The sequence below is a fragment of the Kryptolebias marmoratus genome, linkage group LG8, assembly GCF_001649575.2.
Source record: "Kryptolebias marmoratus isolate JLee-2015 linkage group LG8, ASM164957v2, whole genome shotgun sequence".
NCBI lineage: Eukaryota > Metazoa > Chordata > Actinopteri > Cyprinodontiformes > Rivulidae > Kryptolebias > Kryptolebias marmoratus.
Genome location: NC_051437.1, coordinates 21263864 through 21284493, shown reverse-complemented (window position 1 = coordinate 21284493; position 20630 = coordinate 21263864). Strand labels below are relative to the sequence as shown.

At 38.9% G+C, this 20630-nt stretch overlaps 1 protein-coding gene across 8 annotated transcripts in view; it reads right to left on the bottom strand.

Annotated features, from left to right (window-relative positions):
• prdm16 (PR domain containing 16) overlaps positions 1-20630 on the bottom strand; it is a 163201-nt gene that overhangs the window by 66107 nt on the left and 76464 nt on the right. For 7 of the 8 annotated variants that reach the window (XM_017417798.3, XM_017417799.3, XM_017417803.3 and 4 more), the window contains exon 3: positions 6693-6743. In XM_017417798.3, coding sequence (XP_017273287.1) covers positions 6693-6743 — 51 coding nt within the window. The remainder of the gene's footprint in view (positions 1-6692; positions 6744-20630) is intronic. The other variant, XM_017417797.3, reaches the window with a different exon arrangement.

Sequence of the window (20630 nt, the reverse complement as noted above, 5' to 3'; positions counted from 1 at the left end):
CTGGATGAAAGTGAATGTGTGTGCACATGTGTGAAGAAACTCATATGACAAACCCCCGCAACTGTCAGAATATCGGCCTTTTTCTTTTGTTGGATGACCCCAGAGAATGTGGTGGGAACGGCCACTGGGAGAGAGATTATGAAGAGACAAAGCCTACAAGAGCGAGTGAGAGAAGATAGAAGGAGTGAAAGGCAGAAGGAAAGAAAGAGAAGGATAGAGTGAGAGAGACACGAGGTCAGAGAGCCAGCTGATGTGAAAGTGCCTCTGATCACCTCGTGCTTCTCCTCCACCCCCTCACTCTGTCTCTTTCTATCTGTTCCACTCTTTCTTTCTTTCGTTCCCACTTGAATTCCTCTCCCAGCACTTCACTCCATCGTGACGTTGGTTTTTGATCGACGATAACAACAGAGATGCGTCAGTCAAGGCCCACACACACACAAATGCTGGATGCACACACAAGTTGAAAGTGCCAATGCAAGTTAAAAGTGGCACTCAAGAGAGCACAAGCGCACACACTTGCCTGAACACAGCTACACACAGGGGTGGCCTTTGAGTGAATGCTGCTCACAAGGCATAATGACAGCATTCTGCAGCAGCCATGGTTGGGACAGTTCCCACAGACAAGACAGACGGAGCAAGAAAAAAGGCCATTTCTTTCTGTCTTCACCTCTCCTCCTACTCTCCACCTCCTCTTCAACAACCCTGACTTTGTTTGAACCATGTGACCTACCACCAATCAACGCTATTGGCCAAGAAAGTCTGTTTGTATGAATCTTCTACAGTAAAAGAGACACATTAAAGAAATAGTTTAGTACTCAGTGCATTTAAATCTGAAAGTTGCCACTTTGGAGTTTAAAATCTTTCAAAAATAATCTAACAGAATAACTAACATCTAGTGAAAGAAAAATATCCAATTATACATCATATTGATGAAACTGGTAAACGCACAACTAAGGGCTAGTAAATGTTTGTTGTATTTGATTAATTTCAGGCATAAAAATATATTTATGCATAGCAGGAAATGATTTTAGAATTATAAATTCTTCAATAAGTGCATCAATGAGATAAATGAATGATTATTCTTTCAAAGATAAAAGCCTGTTTGAAATACATGATTTTGATCATACCAACCCAATCACCGCACATTTGTCTGTGTGTATAGTACCACACTGTAACGTTCCGCACAGACTCTAAATGAAACCTCAATGTTGACTCCTCCCCCTCCATTTTCAGATCACCATTTCCTCTTCATCAGCCCTTACACAATGCAGCATTTTGTGGTGTATATTTTGAAGGATGGGGCGACAGTGGTGATGTTGGTGGGGGTGCTGCAGGTTATGGAGCCAAATGAAAACATGTCACTCAGGGCCCATTAAAACGTAACCCTGCCCAGTAGAAGAAAGAGACCCATATCATCATTAAGTCATCTCGGGGTGCAGCAAAAAACCACAAATATTATTCCTGCACCCCCTTTCACAGTGACACACACACACGCATAAAGACGCACCCAACACACAAGTGCTCACATACTTCTTCCCTTACTTTTCTTTAGATGGCTGAGACAGGATGATTGGACCTGTGGTGTGTTTGCCTACTGCCTGGGAGTGACAAGAAGATGTTTGGATACTTCCTGATTAAATATATTAGTCTTTTTTTAACAATGATTATTACTTGGGCAACATAGCGTGGCAGTGGTTAGCGCTGTCGCCTCACAGCAAGAAGGTTGCAGGTTTGCCTCCCAGCCTTTCTGTGTGGAGTTTCAATGTTCTCCCTGTGCATGAGAGGGTTTTCTCTGGGTACTCCGGTTTTCCTCCCAAAGACCAAAAACATGCATGTTAGGTTAACTGGTAACTCTAAAATTGTCCTTATAGGTGAGAGTATGAATGGTTGCTTGTCTTGTTTGTCTCTATGTGGCCCTGTGACGGACTTGCAACCTTTTTCAGGGTGCACCCACCCTCTACTGGACCCTGACCCTGAGTCTCACTTCATCTCACTGTCTCTGCTTCCTGTACACGGAAGCTCACTTAATCCCACTAGCCCGGTGAGTAAGGATAATGGATAGATGGATGGACAGTTATTACTTTATTTATTCAGGTATTGAGTATATTTCATGTGCTTTGTCTCTTTGACTATGAGCACCCAGGTAAAGCATGGACAGGCACTGAAAGACCAGGGAAACATCTTCTAGCCTCCCAGCTGGTTTGAACCAACAACCTCTTTGCTGAGGTGACAAAATAATCTACTGCAACACCATGCTGCACACACAAAATAAATAAATAAAAATTGTACAACAGAATTGCTACAAAATCTTCAAGTTAGTTAGCTGGTTTATGAATGAGCTATCTAATAAAGCACATAAATAAGTAAACAGATGATTGAAATAATCTAAATTGTTGTGATTCTCATCTATTGTAATATTAAATCCATGCACGTATGACTCCATTTAAACATAAACATTTCTTTGCATGATCCACCTTTAGGTCTGCATTGTTTGTGCACATGTGCGTGTGGTGTGTGTGTGTGTAACCAGGGGGTATATGTGACGCTCAGCATTATTAAAAATGACTTGCCCCCGTGGCACACTGGGGTGGCAGTGATTATAATATTCAGATAATCATTTCAAACAAATTATTATAATTATCAATCAATCATGAGCCTATTTAAACAGGGGGGGAGGAATGGAGGAGTTTGGGACTGTTGGCAGAAGGTAAACTATGGCCTGAAGCACTGGATCACTTCTGTGACCCATGAGCCTCCCTGTGTCCACATAATAGCCCTCATACATTTAGGGCCATTTAGGTTGTGCATTTAGAGACTCAATTCCCCTGCTTGGAAGGGAGGGGTGAAGGCAGATACTTGGTGCCGACACATACACATTATAGATTTACAAGTTCAACTAACCCCCATTTTGCTCCTCAGTGTTTAAGCATGAAGAGGGAAAACTTACTTTTAGGTCAGAGTTCTTATCAATCTCTGTCATATTCCTATTCTCAAAGAATATTTAATTTGTATCACACTTTTACTGAAAAAGTCGCATCATGATGCAAATGATTACAGCCAAGTGCCTGAGGTTCAGTAACAGAACTTTAAAAATTACAAAAAATACAAGTCCTTTTTCAGTAACGGCAAATCCAAAAAATGAGATGCCCAATAGATGGAGTAGGAAGACCTGATAATCTTAAAAAGATATTCTTTTGTATCTTTTCACAGTAAATCCCCAGTGAGAAGCAGCATGAATTGATTCAATCTCTGTTGTATTGAGAGGTGAATGAATAAGGCTGGAAGAGAGGGGCTGAGAAATTGAGAGAGAAGTAGATATAGAAAGAGAGAGAGACAGATAGTAGCCTTTGGGTGAGAGATGATCGTCTTGGGAAAAAAGCAATCAGTGCTCATTGATTTTCTCTGCTGGTTGAATGGAGGGTGTCTATCTGGAAGTCATTATCTGTCATCTGATCTGCTGGAGTGTTTACACACGTCGGCGTGGACAGGAGCGCTCTTCTGAAGATGAGGATTAACACACACAGAGACAAACCAAACACAGGCACACACAAAGGCAGAACAGAGACTGTCCACTTTTCACCCTGCTCTCTATCTAACTACCACTTTTAAATCCATGGATTCTAAATGGAAACTCAAGTCCTCCAATACCCTATTAGCGTCTACACACTAGACTTAGGTGAATGTACTGTGTGTGTGAGGGGAAAATATACATAAGCGGGGCCTAGACAGCTAAACAGACAGATAGTCCTGTTTTGTATAGCCAGGCCAGACTAAATCAAACAATCCCCGATCCTATCACTAATAGCCACCGATAACAATCTTTAGCTACAACAACACCATCCTGTCTGCTGAAAAGCACAGAGGGATGAAGTAAGTGGAAGAGGGAAGCAGAGAGAGGATTCAGATAACAGGTCTTTTTAATTTTCTGAATGTGGGTGGCGTGATGATGCATGAGACTTTTTATTGCATGTGTGTAAGCCAATATGGTTTAGAAAGCCCAGGATATGAATCCAGAGCTTTAAACTTCACACATGTGAATACACACAAACAGGTCTAAGGGCAGCTCTGGGCAGCTTTCAGTTAAGTGGCCTGGAGAAGCTACAATAATATCTTTGCTTCCATTTTATCTGCTGCCTTATCCCCGACTCTAATGCACCCTCACGTTTGCTTTTATTCTTCTTTCAGATGAACACAAAAAGGCTCTTTTCAGACACAGGACGCACAACTGGCCTTAACCAGCCCGTTAACGTGACACGATTCAGTCAATCAAGTACTTTTCTGTTGATGTTTGCCACAGCCTCAATCAGACATACACATGGCAAGGATGGAGTGAGTAGTATGCATGCACATTTTTTGCCATTTATGTAAGATTAGATACTGCATGAAGTGACAAAGCATGCAAGGCTTTAATTTTTTTTGTAAATATAACTGGACAATAATAACATACTAACATATATTTTGTATAAAAAGTATTAGAAAATATTTTTTTATTTCTGAAGTATTCCTGAAGAATACTTTTATGAGGGCATATCATAATTTCTAAAATATTACTCTACTTAAGTTGTTCTTGTTTCTATTTTTATTTCGAACGATTTAATTTTAAAATTCTTTATTTTAAATACCAAATTAGGAAAAATGCCAAACCTAAACCTTTTTCCCCCCCATGTCATTTTTCCATCCTTCCATGTACAGAATTACCTCTTATATTGAGAGAACTGGTTTCTGCCTGTACAAAAAACTCTTTAACTGAATAGGTATTGTATGCAGTGTTGTAGAATGAAGAAAAAAAACGTCTCTCAGCATAAAATATGCGGGGAACGCATATAACAGCAGATTTTCTTACAGCAGAGCACTGCAACAAATGAGCTTGAACAACACACAGTTACATAAACACCTTTTAGCAGTAAGCTAGTTTATTCACAAGTTACAACTCAATTAACATTTTGCCTTAATCAAGTGCAGCGATGGTAATGGCATGGAGAAGGCAAATAAAGTCGATGTTTTTGTGTGCATGCAAGCTGCTGTGTGCAAGCTCTCGCCCTGCGTTTGTGTGCACCTGCATGGGGATGAATGAGTCATGTCATAAGAAATGGCTCATGCATAATTTCATTCATATTCATAACAAGCATGTGGTCTGCCACCGCCCGATGAGGGTCCACCACAACTCACACTCTGCATAATGCGATGTAGCCAGTGTGTTTTTACTTACGGTAGGTAGGCAAACTGTAAGTCTGTGTTCTGTCATCTGTATGATGTAGAGTACAACTTTCTGCTCCTGTTTTGTCTGTTTGCATGAAATTTACCTCTGATTGTGCAAATGAGTGTGTGTTTGTGTGTATGGATGCAGATGAGAAAATGCGTCTCATGTCGGAGGTGGTTAGGTAGTTTATAGAACCAAGTAGGTTTTTCCATATTGTACGAACATGTGGCAGACTCTGAACAGCCCAAACCATCTGCGGTCAGCACTTAAAATAAGCTCATTGACTAATGTAAGATTTCAGATCCACCAAGCAGTCAGTGATTTACATGATGGTCTAGCTGTTTATACAAGGTGAAGCAAGACCCTTGACCTGAAATGCAAATGATCAAATTGAAGTGATTTTGTGTTTTCTAAAAGCCAGAGTGGTCATAACTGTAAATTACAGCTAGAGTGATCTTAAGTGTAATCCACTTTGCTGACTTAGCTCACAAGGCGTCTTCAGTTTATCCATGTTTGGACTTTTTACACATTGCTTGGATTGAAGGAAGCTAGTTTTGTACAAATATCTAGTTTACCAATATTTCCTGCTGTAACTTAACTTTTCTTTTAAGCAAATTAAGATAAAAGTCTAGATTCTTACCAAAATGATATTGCTCCTCAATTGTAAAATTATCTGATGCTGATTGTTTCTGTATTACAAGTTTAGTAAAACAAAAGACCACAACAAAACTAGTGTTCAGCTGGTTTTTGTGTCATTTTGTTAACTGCATTTCTCCTCAAACACTATATAACTTACATATAATATATAACTTGATGCTGTTCCATTTTAAGCATTGATTTGCCCCTCCCCTATACACACACACACACACACACACCTCTTGCTGTCATTGACTTGAGTTGTGGCTTGTTCCTGTATGGTTTCAGCAATTCTCAGAAAGAGTGTGCCCTCTGCAATGGCCATTGTTCTTTCATGGACCATTAGATGGACATGAACTCTCTTGGCGTTTTTTTTTTTGTTTTTTTTTTGACCCTGTGACACTGGCCATAAAAAACAAACTGCCCAGCCTCTTCAATAAATTTATCACCCCATAAAGTGGTCAGTGACTGGTCAATGGGACGTGTCGGTCACAGCACATGCATGAGTAAAAGGTGGGCGTACAAGATTGCAGATCATTATTTGTTGGTCTGATAAGCAATGCTTGATATTTACCAAAATAGTTACTGCAGAATAAAATTAAAAAAACAAACATTTTTTTCTGTTCATTGCATGTCTGCTCTGTTAGAAGTTAATGATATTCTAAGATAATGATTGAATTGACAAGCCAATGAAGTATGTAAAAATTACATTTTTACAGTATATCAGATTTTTAGACAAACTGCATAAGAACTTCAACACCTATGATGTACTGTATAAAAACATGATAGCTGCAATTCAAGACAGAAATGAGAAAACAAACTTGAAATGTAGCATTTAGAGAAATAATTGTTCTACCTTTTTGATGCAGCTATCAGGGGAGTCATCTTCATGGTCATTTATCATCTGCTGAAAAAACAAAAACATCATTATTCAAACATTTTATATAAAAACATTTTGCATACAAGAACAATAACTTTTGATGAATGTATTAAAAGATAATATTGATTATGCCTCTTGAAAGAGCCAACCTTCGGGTATGATTTGATGTGAGCACAAGACTTTCACAGTTCATCAAATACACCCTCTGGGTTACAAATATGACCAGTGGGACACAATAATGGCCTGAGAGGTCACAAAACCACAACCAGACGCAAACATACACTACACACATTTAGATGAATGAATGCCTCACATTTGACGTTAATTCTCTGCTTCAGCGTTGCAGGAAATTTCCCTGAGAATGTGTGTGTTTATCAGTGAGAGTATGCATAATTAAGCCTTCAAGCAATATTTACTGGGGGGCAGATGGGTGGCAGAATGCTCCCAGTGTCTGCTAGAGGAAATGGAGGAAGTAGGGGTATGATGAAGAGATGGTGCTGCCCTGCTGCAATGAGAGGGTGTTTCACACAAAAAACTGTAACCCTGAGTCTCATTTCATCTGACTGTTTCTGTTTCCTATGCTTAGAAGCCCACCAAGAATAGAAAAAAAAGCTAACTGTTTTTTCAGAGAACTTTTAGGTGGGGGATCAACATACCAGGTTTATGTGAAATTATGCCCAACCCTTCCTCCATGAAAAAACACTATTTCTGAGCTTTCCTTTTCCTGCATCCTATCCTCACCATCTGCCCTTTAACAGTAGGTGTGTTGTATGGGTGTTGTGACAAGACTGTCAACCTTTATATTTGAGCTGACATATTAAAGTTTGTATTTCCTTAACCAATGTGGCCCACCATGATTGGGAAAGAGACATTTATCTGTTGTGGAATCTCCCATGGAAACTGTGAGGCTATTCTTTGAATTTTGGCATACACTAACTTCTTGTATGGAGCTTTCCGTGCCAGGCCTCAATTCACAGGAAATAATTATTAATTGTGAGCATGATTTTAAGATTGTGCACATTCCCACATAATTTAGATTAAAATGTTTTTGAGTTTGTCCATAAGACCATTTTCCCCCATAAAACAGAAAAGAAAACATCTGAAAACAGAGTAGCACACAGTAGTTTATTTTCCTCATTCACTTAAGATTGAACCAGATGGACCACATATGAACAGATGTAGTGTATTCCATGGTTTCCTATATAAGGGTGTCAAGGTATATGTTTTTTAGTTTCACCAAACCTCACCAAGATGTTTTAGGTCTCACCACGTGGTTGTAATTACACAACAGACACTTAAAAAAGTGTTATCAACCTATTTACTTTAGATCTAAAGCTTTACAAATGCTAGCAAATGCAATAGAAGATACACAAACACAACTTTTAAACTGTTTGCATTTTTTAAAATGTACAGATTGATTATTAAAGTGCAATAGGATTGTTTGTTAAGTTGTTACATTATTATAAACATGACAACAGTCACTTACAATTATGCTAACAAAGGATTAGAATATATTCCTCATTCAGTTTGTGGGCTAAAAATGTTAAAGGGACTTTAAGATGACAACTAGAAAAAAAAGATAAATTAGGTTAATATGGTTAGTCTGGAAGTGAAAAGAAAAATACATGTACACTTTGAACATGGGAACACCATTGACAGTAAAACAGAGACAGTGTGCAAGAGAGAAGAGTTGGGGTGGGCTTCTGTTTCTTGTAATGCCTCAAACCATCTGCAACAGTTTACAAAACCAACAGCTTGGCTGGGTCATCTAAAATGCTACCAGGCGCTCAACAACTATGGGACAATTTCTGGACTTTCCCCCTGCTCTGCTCAGCTACATGCCAAGTGTAAATATGTGTGTGTATCAAATTGTGTGTGTGTAACCTAAAACTCCAAAAGACATGCAAGCAGACATGAGTGGTTTTACTGATGCCTTAATGTGTTTCAGCTTTAGGTGGGGGGTCGGGACTGTGTAGGCATTCTGTCGTCCAAACCTCAGTTTGGGGTCCAAAACACTGAGCTCACTGTCAAAGACATACTAATTTTAAAATTTCCTGTCTTTGACTTGAATGCATTTTTATTCCAGACTGTTTGTCAACTGAAAAGTACCCAAGCAAGAGGACTGTTGATTGTTTAGTTTAGTGGTAGAAGCTCAAGAATGCGCAACACAGGCAATGGCACTAGCAAAAAGGCAGGTGGAGATGCTCTTTTAACACTGACTCGCTGTAAGTTTGCACAGACTCACATTCCAGACAAACACAAACACTGAATACTTTAGTTCCAGCAGAACCCCATCAAACAAATAAATACACAATTAATTAGGGTAGGAAAATGTGATTGGCCAGCAACCGACAGAGCTATGATTTATGGCATGTGTCACCATCATCTCAAAGTGACTTTTCCTCTGGAGTGGTGAGACAAATCCAAATACAGACTAGCCTATGTTGAGGGGGATAGATTTTCCACCATACAGAGGTAGGTAAAATTGTCCATTTGTTCTATATCTAGACTGCTAAATGCTGACATGTCAATATGTCTTATGGAAAAGAGAAAACACTGAAGTGAGGGTAATTAGCCTGAGTGTGTAAATGTGTGTCTAGGCACACAAACTTCTCTCTCTGGCCCATATGACCTCAAATGTAAACAAATGTAGTCGTGGCTTGATGAAAGTGCAGCCACCTGCAGAATCCTTCTACCAGGCGATGTCCAGACCCTCATTAGGAATATACGTAACTGTGTATGTATGTGTATGAGAGACTGTGTGTTTGTATCTCATCATGTCTGTGGTGTGAGTTTTCACCTTGGGCTGGGGGAACGAAAAACCCCACCATTATTAGCGTTCCATACCACCTTTCTGTTATTGGACAAAATCAGGAGTTTTTCAGCACTACCTAAGTACCATTCCAATTGACATGACATGATGACTAAGCAGACAAATGAAAACACAACACTCAGTGAGTGGACTGCCTCATTGTTTTTACAAGAACTGTCACAGTCTAAAACAAATGACTGAGCAAAATCAGTCTGAATTTATTTCTAGAATTTTTGGATATGTGGAAACACCAGAACTTCACCTAAAGAAGTCTACTCAGGGCCTATTAAGAACATGTGTTGGTTTTGCATTCACAGCTAAAATCTGTTCTTGAAAGAAGCATAGCAACAGAAGTACAGGAGGATGTTAAAGCTTGCTCATCATCATTCAGAGAAGAGTGAAGAGAAAAAGAGGGCCCCACTTGGAGGTTTGTACCATAGGAAAATGTTAGGATTCTGTTGCCAAAAACAATTCTACTCAACTCCGGATAATGTGAGGCAATACGGCAACATGGCCCAATGGATGACTGCGGATGTCACAAAGCCACAAGTTTCCAAAAAGAACCAGCAGCAAACAAACCTCAGGGCTTTTTGAACCAGGGCCCTGACTGACAACCCATTGGCTGCAAGAGCCACACCAAGAAAGCCACAAATTGAAAGTTTTGCTACACATTTATTGGGAACTTTTGCAGCTTTTTGGCACAATGACAGAACTTCATTGTGGTGGCATTGCCTTGAATGGGTTATTGATCTTCTTGACATATAGATGGGGCAGTAAGAGGTTTTGAGAAGAGGATTTGTGTTATAAAATAAAGCCCAGAAATAAAGAGTTTTTTAAAAAGAAAAAATTATAAAAAGCGAAGGAGATTGTTTTAAATGCTTGAAAATAATAAAAAAATGGTTTAACTCTTATGCCAAACATGATCTCAACAAATGGGTCAAACATCTCTCATTCCAGGATACTAAGAAATTTGATCACTCTTTAACTGACAAAGCAACACCCCAAAAATGGCAGCAAAGGAAAAAGGAAAACAAGTCTCCAGTATGTTGAGATCATGTGGAATCCTTGATAACAAACCTTTTAGACTTGCTTGCCAGAGACTGCTTGACTGGGTACACACGTCTAATCCAATCTGCTTTTGACCGTCAAGTCAGATAGTCCCTGCTTGTGGCTCCACATCTTTTCTCTGGCGTGTCTTTCAAAAGGGTGTAAAATGCAGCTATTTCTGGACTTCCCTCAGATAGGGCTTTTGACAGCTGTCCCAAAACAAAACCAGGGCTGTGACTTCTTAAAAACATCCATTAACAATGAGGTTGCTTACTGAGATTAAGTCAAGAAGTGAAAAGGCTCAGGAAATAAAAAAAGGCTTGAAATTTGTACCACTAAATACCAGGAAACTGGGCGTCCATCGGACAATTTTTTTTTTTTTGACTTGAGGTGCTTTTGCCAATGCAAACAGTCAGGGCACTGCTGATAACAAACTTTCACGCTCTTGGTCCTGTAAGTATATCAGGAGCAATAATTTCCCTTATATTTATCAATATAATCACTGATTATTTATTGTTATTTAATATTACTAAGATTTTGATGATGAGAACATTATATAACTCATTCATTGCTGAACACATGCACATTGAATCTACGGAAATAAATTATGTCAAAGATTCATGCAAGATTAGATTTGCTTGACACAACATTGCACTAATGCTAACTCTGTTACCCAACCCTACATCCAGATGGGTCAGGGTGCGGCCTTTGACGGAACAGAGAACTGTTGGCAAGATAGAGCTTAGTGCACAAAGGTTAGATTTGGAATACAAACAGACGAAACTATTGTGTGACTCTGGAAAGTCATGGCCACTTCTCAAATACAAGCAGCTAATATTTACTGAACGAGCTTTGACCTTGTATGTCCTGAGAGTCTGTGTGATTTATGAAGAAAATGCCATAGTGAAATCTTCTGGCACCACTTACATTGACCCCGAACAGACTTGTCTCATCATTTCACTGTCCTGCATGATTCACAGGTCTTGCATACACATGCAGTACAAGTGTCAAACCATTAGCGCAAATGAATAGATCAAATATTTACATTCATCCACCTGACAATTGAAAAATTTGAAGCTTTTTCTTTGTAGGAATGTGATGTCACAAATTGCCGTTTGCACTTACTCAGCAAAGAAACCTTGGGAAAGAAGCGCACTTTCACGAGAAGAGACTGAGAGGAATGCAAAGGGAGGTGGGGGGAGAAGGAAAGGAAAAGGATATTGCAAATTTATTAAAAGGGTCATATTTTCATGGGAGCCTTACCATCATCCATCACCTGACGTCCTTATCCTTTTAAGGCCGTTGGTTCTGAACTTGATATTGACAGAAGCATGCAGATAAATTATCTGCTTGGCCTTTGCTTTATTGATAAGTCATTTGGGCAGATGATCAGTAATAATCATAAGTGAATAAGGGTGTGCCAATAGATCTTCAGCTTGCAGATTCTGTGACAGCTGCAGGATTGAGACCCAATAAATAACCCTACTTTTGGTCTAAGAGGATTGCCTGCACAGCATCAACAGGAGTTGTAGCATGCCTTTCAGATATTGAAATATCACATTTTGCCTCTTCATTTTAATAACAGTTGCCATTTATTGACACGTGACCAGTGGAAAAAAAATAATGCTGCCTCATTTCTAATGATCTCATTTTTTCCATGACACATATTGCCTTTTAGCAAGCAGAAGGTTATAGGTCCAAGATTTAGGGTCTTGACTCTGTGGCAAATAGATTGAACCAAAGGTCATGCTAGATCTACTTTTCATTTCACATACCTCAGCTGAAAAGATGTTTACACTTTCATTGCTTGTACGAATGTTTATACTTCTACCTTACATAAATTTGAGCTTGCCTTCTTAACTCTGCAGAGTATCATCTCCCTTGCAAACTGAATTGGTGTATTTATAAGCATATACAAGACTTCACTGTCTGCCTTTCCATCTAGTGCCAATTTATTCGTAATTCAAACCAGGAATTTGTTCTTACTAGGTAGGGAAGGACAAAGAAAAACAGAGAAAGAAAAGGAGTATCTCTTATTTGCATCAAAGTTTTTCTGAACAGCAACCACTGAGATATTGTCATTTGTTGACGGACAACTGGCAAGTAAATTCCACAAAGTTTATTGAGGTTTGGCTAAATATTTACATTGTTTCCATATTTTAACACAAACAGAAAACATTTGGTACTTTTTCTATTTTTGGCTGTCATTTTCTGCATTTCGAGTACATAGAGAGTTTTGTTCAAACAAGAGGCCCATGGATAGGCAAAGTTTGCAGACTTTTTAAAGACAAAGACAATGAAAAGGAAAACTATATTTTGAAACAGCAGACTATTTCTTCTTCTTGTGGGGATCCATATTTAGCTTTCTGCATGTTAGTATTTGTCTGTGATGTTGTGTGTTACTTGGTCAAACTTTATCTTACAAATCCATGCTGTGGTTTTTCTGCATTTTTAGGATCACATGCACAGTCACTCACACATACATAGAAAGAGTTTGGGCGCAGGTCCAAATGTACAAAGTGAAGAGTCTCTAGTGACTTGGAGGCTAAGTGCACATGCACTTAGCCTGTATATGGGTTGTGGATAGGACAAGTAGGGGCTTTCTTTGAGCTGCTAAAGGTTTATAGAGAGGTCAGTTTCTATATAAAAGGACAATGATAATGCCTGAGAAGGCTAAAACCATGTCGAATGACAAAATTATTCCAATAAATAAACAAACAAGGATGATGTTCATTACAAGAGTACGTATTTGTCTACGTGTAGCATGGTGGAAATTTGAGTTCGATCTGATGCACCTTCTGGTGACAAATTTCACATACACTGCAAAAAAGTTACAGAAGTATCAGTTGTGCTGACCAATTATCAAACACATTCAACATGTCTTCAATGTAAAAACTCTAGTAGAGTGGTGAGACGTATTTTTTTAAATCTTCTATTTAAAGGCAAGACATGGAACTTAGATATAGGACAAACTAGAAAGTTTTAGAGTGTATATGACAAAATTATACAAAGAAAGAAAACAGATCCTCATGAGACACTCTTTGTTTGACTAGTAGTCTGTGTTTTTTGGCTGCTTTTAACCAGACAACATGTCTCAACATGTCTTTAACCCTCTTGAAGCCTTTGTCACTGAAAAGAGGAAGAGAAGCCCGTGGCCTTCGAGTCCATTTGACCTGAAGGCCAGGGGAGGGTTAAACTGAAGCAATTAATGAAATGATGTATTAGTTAAACATGGAACTATCCTTTTCTTTATGGAAATAGACCCACAAGGAATAAAGACTGTTTTCTGTTCTACTTGATTAATTCAGCATTCTACAAGATCACAAGCAAGTAATGTAAAAATCTTTTCCAGGGATAACATCAAATGCAGTTACAACTTACGTCTTTGAAATAAATACCAAAAAAATAATGGGATCTTAATAGTCCTGATGGCTGCAATTATTTTGAGTATGATGGGCTGATACAGCACAGAAAGGATTTGTGTAAAACAAATGGACTGCAACTTGTGTGCTGTTTATCCTTGTGATTTCTTTTGGTGGCCCATCAGATTATTTACACAGTGGAAACATAAAGACCAGAGCAGTTAAGACAACTGCTACTGCCAAAAGATAATGTCTGGAGATACAGGCTATAAATGCTTTCTTTAGCTGCTGTGGCCAGAGATTTTGCATTGGTCTTTTGCAAAGAAAAAATAAGTTGATTACTGAATACATATAATCACCCCATGAATCATGATGACTATTTGTTTTCAGATTCAGCAAAGTCATCAGACATTAGGTACTTAAACTGTTAAATACAATACAAATTGTTGCATGATAGCTTCTACTGTTTTTCAGACAAAAAAACGAATAATGAACATTACAGCTGTAACTTGCTAGATGTTTTTATGGACAGATTATATGGGAAATAATTTTTCAAGTGACCAAGCTTGAGAATTTATCAGAAAAATAAATAAAAGTTCAAAAATAAAAAAGTACAAAAAGACAAATCACTAATATATATATATATATATATATATATATATATATATATATATATAGGAGTATTTAGCATGAAGGATTTATTTATGAACAAATCTTTTGCCACGCAGTAACTGTTTCAGATTTCTTGCGTTCTTTTCCTGTCTTTTTTGTGCTTGCTCTGAAAAGATAGCAACATTTATCACCAGAGGAGCTGTCGCCAAGTCCATAGAATAAACCTATCACCTCCACAATAAATGTCAAGCTGTCATGATTTATACAGCTAATGAAATCGATTATGGCTGCAGTGTCCTAGACCACTGAAATAGCATGATTCACTACTTTCCTGTTTCTCTGATAGTTAGCTGTATGACTGGCCATGAAACCTGCTTTAGGTGGGAAAATCTAACTGTTCATTCCTTCTTGAAAATGATAAAGTAACATCTTTGGCCTTGAAGACTCTTTGAAGAAGATATACTGAAGTAGAGATAATGTAACAGATCCACTCTCTTGTACAAATGCCACTGTCTGATGTTATTACATTTAGAAGGCACCATGAGTTAAAACGTTACTGACTTTGATCATTTGAGGGCTGATTTCATACCTCAAAAGAATATGCGGTAAAGATCTTGCAAAAGCAACAATATGATGCCACTGCTTATCTTAAAGCACTAAATGGAATCTTTGTTTCAAACAGTGGACTTGGGGTACAAATACCTGACAGTGTTTCAATATCTGACTATTCAAAGTTTGATCAGTCTTTTAATAAGTGACATGTTAGGATTAATTATCCTGAATATAATAAATTCACAAAACAGTTAATTTCTTTTAGACAGAAAAATTATCTCAATATCTTGTTTCAGTTGAACTTCGGGCTCATCACAAATTAGTTTATTAGCTGAGTGATATAAAGTGAACATTCTTTACAACCCTATTAGTGTGAAGCTGCAACTATGTTTGTCACTAAGATTGATGTTCTGTGGCTTATCGATCTCTTTTGTTATCAGTAAAAACCTTCAGCATAGTATCCTCTGTCCAAAGGAGTCATTAGACCTCACAGGTTTTTATCACTGGCATCATCAGCAGTGAACAACTGCTATCAGTGTCTTCAGTGCTGTCTGTGATACCAGTTTTAGTTTTGATATGCAGCTATCTCCATTATCCTGGCCGTTGGAATAACAAAGGCTTGATATGTACAGATAGGATGCGCTGTCTTAGCCTCTGAACCCAAGTTTATAGCTGTCTGTCTGTCTGGCTTGTCTGTGGGATGATGACAAATGACTTTATGGGGGGTGCTTCATGGTCACAACTTGGCTATGGGACTTTCCATTAGTCATCTAACGAGAGCAATCAGCAAGGAAAATGTTTGCAAATACCACCTTCACTCATTTTCCTGTTGTTATTGTAACTGCAAAGCCGGAGCGTGTGCCGTTCTTCATTTTTACACTGGTTTATTGCAATAACAAACTCAAAAATAACAAGAAGAAGGATGTAGATTTTAGAATTTGCAATAGCAAATAAAATAAATGATTTTGCAAGAGCATTGTTGTACAAAGCAGGAGAGAGCATTTGTGAGCTTGGTGAGAGGTGAATTATCTGTCCTTGGCCTGAGGAGCAGAACGCAGTGCCGGCTTTATTCTGCGTCTCAGCCTCTGTCGTTAAGGAATGATGACACACTCCTTGGGCCTTACATTAATCTTTAACAGTGTAATTTTTAAAATAACACCAGCGTTTTCCCTCAGGCACATGAGAGAAGGTGCAGTTCATTGCTGTTCAACTCCTTTTCTTCACCCCACAATGGTAAAACTGGAAAGGAGAGAATTAAAGCAAAGCTAAAACGATAGACAACAGAATCCAATGAGAAATCAGGAAAAGTATTGTGTTAGAGTGTGAGGATGACAAAGTAGAGCTGGGGTGCATTTGGTGCATCGTCATCAGGTGATAAATGTCCTTGACCTCACTTACTCACCCTGACAGTGGCAGCTCCAGTGGCTCCTTTGCGCTGCACATTATTGTTGTTAACAGTGTGTTATCTCCTGGGCAAGATAAGAACTGTGGCTGGTGATGACTCCTAAGTGAATAAGGGACTTGCTACAGATGCACAGAGTGAGGACTGTCAGTTAGCATGCCTGTGGCTAATACAAGTGAAGAGCTAAAGCAAAAACAACATTTTTAGGGGGGATACTTGCATATTTAACTTCAGCTGGAATTCCGATGCATTGAAATCAGTAATGTTGCTCTGATTTCTGAAGAATGACAGAAACCTCTATTTTTTATGTCATCTAGCTAGGCCATTTGGGAGTGACCATTGCACAACACAAGGACCCAGCAGTTTTTTTAGGTTTCCCTTGAGGACAAGCAGGTTGCCTAAACAGAAGACGATAACATTCAGCAACATTTTCTCAACAGAAGACTAAATCTAAAACTACTAGCTTACAAAACCAAAGATCTCTGTAACCAAAGATAAAGGTTCAGAAAACTGTCAGTGCTTTTATTTTTAATTTGCTATCTATCCATTGCTGTCATTTGACTATTGGAGTTGTTGGCTGGTCTCTGGGTTCATTGTATTCTGAGGTAATTTATTTTCCAAGTTCCCTACCCATTGTTTTGCACAGCTCCTTTGGTTCCTCAGCACCTTCCACACCTGCTCGTCATCTGCTCAGCAACTCACCTGCTTCTCATCCAGTAATCACTCCTCCCTATATAAATAGACCTCTGGTTTTCTAGTTCATGGTCAGATCTTACTGTGGCTGTTTTCTAGCCTGATTCAGTGTGCTTCCGTAAAGAATGTCAAATTTATCTTTTGCTGCTTTGTTAGCACATTTGTTTATTAAAGTTTAAATTTTGACTTGGTTTCCCATCTCCTGAGTCTGCATTTTGAGCCGTAAACACACCACTGTTATATCAAACTGTTGTTGGCCTCAGGTTAAATGCAAACTACTCATAAGTACTTCACACAACTCACTTAAAAAAATAAAATAAATTTCCCTTCATGATTGTTTTTAGAGGCTGTTAAGCTGTTGGATAGGTTTATCCATTCTGTAGCTTTCAAAAACATCCATATGCATTTCATTTCTCATCTCCTCCTTCCTTCCTCTGTCTTTCTTCCTCTCAGTGCCTCACACATTACTCAGAGAGTTGAGCCAAAGCTAACATGTATCCATAATGTGTTCATCTAAGGCAGCCCCCTGAGGAGTAGAGCCAGGCTCCAGCTCGTTGGGGCAGCGGACAATGTGGTTGTTGTGTGGAGGAGCTGGCTGGCTGTCCACTCTGAGACAAGTCAATCTGGGGCCACTACTGAGCTGCTGTTTGTCCTGCTGCTCATGTGCCTTAGTAAAAAAAAAAGTTTTTAAGTGTGCTTTCTTAGTTTGTCTACTTCATTAATACTTATTCTTTTCATATAGATCTTAATTCTAATGCCCAGTAGAGCATTTTTCCTTACTGGCTTCTGTCTCACTAAGTGTGTGTGTATAGAGTCCCTCTTTTCACAGTGCTGACACCCGGCAGATTGAGACATCAAGCGCTTGCATGCTGCGGTAAATTAGCCTGTCTTCTCAGTGGCTAATTGGAAATCAAAACGTTTTGAAGAGAGGAAAAAGAACTGTAAAGATATATGATTCACTATAAAGTGGAAAATCTAATGATATAATTTTTTATTGTATCAAAATACATGTTGTTTTCTCACTGAATAATTTTATTTGATGTGAGGTTACAAATGGCAAGTTTAGTAAAAATTGAACATAGAGAAAAACATTTTTTGGAGGTGTTTTCCCATCGTAACTCACTATGTGTTTTTGAGCTAACACTCAAAACTCTAAATTAGAGGCAAATACATTTCCATGCATAATGAATCTAACACACACACAAACATTAATTACAGTGCCTCTATCTACATAATTTAGAATAAAATATGAAACAAAAAATGCCACTAACCCTAATTGCCTAATTTATCACAGGGCCTTTTTGGTAAATGTTCTTCCCTGCTTGAGCAGTTTCAGGAAAATGAAAACATTTGCATAAATTTAAGTTTTAAGGATTAAAACACACCAGTAAACACTAGGACAGGAGGCAAAATGTCGGTCAACAATTAGGAATTTTTGTAATAGTGATGGATAAAAATGCCATGTAGCTTGTGTCATAAAACATTTTTTTTATTGCACAGTTGCAATGCACAAAAAGAAACAGCAAAATATGCAACTTATTGTTTGTAAAATTGTACAGTAATATTTTTTTTTACCATTTTAAATGCACACAGTCTTGTGAATATGGCTGCAGCATGACCCATGCATTGTTGTTGCGGTAAGTTAGAGGTGCTGGGAAAAAGTAATTTGCATTCACAGTAAATTAAGTTCTGTGAGTAAATGTGGCAGGAGTGTTTTTTGAATCATGAGACAATTTCCTAAATCATCTCAGCCTCATAAAGAAACCAACAAAGACATACATACATACATCCTTACAGCAAACCACAGAAGGCCACTGAAAAGCTTAGTTTTGGCCTCAGTCACAAAAAACAAATCTAAACACTGTGAATTAGGTTTTGTCTCATTCTTCTTAATTGGCAGCAGCAGGTTTTTGCCTCTTTTTTTGGTTTGATATGAATAAATGCAACAAGCTTCTGATCCCTGCTTTTCAGCCTATGACTGTTTATCTATTTCAACTACATCTAAGGGAACAAAAGACACACAGAATGGCCACTGACAGCCATGTCGAATATCTCTTTCTGCCAAATCTGGCTGTTTTCTCTCACTGCTGTCACTTGATGTCTTTATGTGAGGCTGAGAGTTCAGCACCATGAAAAGGGTGGGATGCGAGCTGAGTGAGTGACCCCACAGGAGGGGAGTATTAAAAGTAAAAAAGAGAGTGAGAATGAGGGATGGATGAACCAGAGGGCGGGAGAAGAGTAGAAAGGGGAGAGGGGGCACCCCTGCCGGGTCCCAGGCATCTCGGCTGGCAGCCCCATCTTGGCTTCAGACGTCTTTTGTCAAAGTGGGGAAAAGAGGGTCTCTTCTTCACTTGGGCATGGGACAATAGATGTTTTGTCAGACTTTGGAAGGGGTGTCACTCGGGGAGTATGGAGGGATGCTTAAAGAGGAATAAAACCAAAGACCCATCTTCACAAGGGGTGGGGTGACGGCAGTGGGCAGCCAATTGGGGCTGGACAGATGTTGAAATGAGGATGATTTATTAGCCTTGGTGTCCTTGGTGGCACTTGGCCTCCATCCCAGATTTAGGAGTGAGAGGGAGAGTGACTGAGAGACACAAGGGAGAGGAGGAGGAAGGCAGACATGTATCAGAGACATCTTAATACCTTCTTTGGGCATGGGGCACGTTTTGCTCTCAAACCGTCATGGTATTTTTGCCCAATTCTCTTGAAGAAAAATAACTTGGTTGGAAGTCATCTACATCACTAAGCTAGATGTTGTCACCAAGAATTATCCCCTCTTTCTTTCACAACCTCCCCCTCTCCCAACATACAAATGCATTGACTGTGTGTGCTGCCTTTAGTACACCAACATCATGCCTCCACTGCTTATTTAAAACAGCAAATTACCAAATTAACATTCTCAACAGCTCTCACTCTCCCCTTTCTGTTTTCAGCAGAGATGTTCTAAAACTTGCCACAAAACAAGGATGTTCCTTTGGTGGATGAGGTTGCATATAAGTGTTTGTATCTTGGGTTCTTTGCTTTTCTGATGTTGGGGACCCTGCACTTTTTGTCAGCATTGCTACAAAAAGAATACTATAAAGTTAAAGTGTTTTCATGTATTTTAGGCAGCTGTAGTTCCTGGCATTCTAAGATCATTGTAAACTTCTATGTTTTGATTCACAGTATGTCTCCTTGTCTTGCTACCCATGAAGACCCTTGAGTCAAGGTGTGTGTGCTATGTGTGTAAGTGTGAGGGGTTAAAGGGGACCTTAGGGAGTGGGTTGCTTTATTGTATTTGTGGGGTCTGACAGCTTTGAAGGAGCACAAATGGTCAGCATAAAAGTTTAAATATAGTAGTTTTTGAGAGTTAAAATACAAGAATTTTTTAGGTACAGAAATGTGAGTGTGTGTGTGTGTGTGTGTGTGTGTGGGGGGGGGGGGGGGGGGGG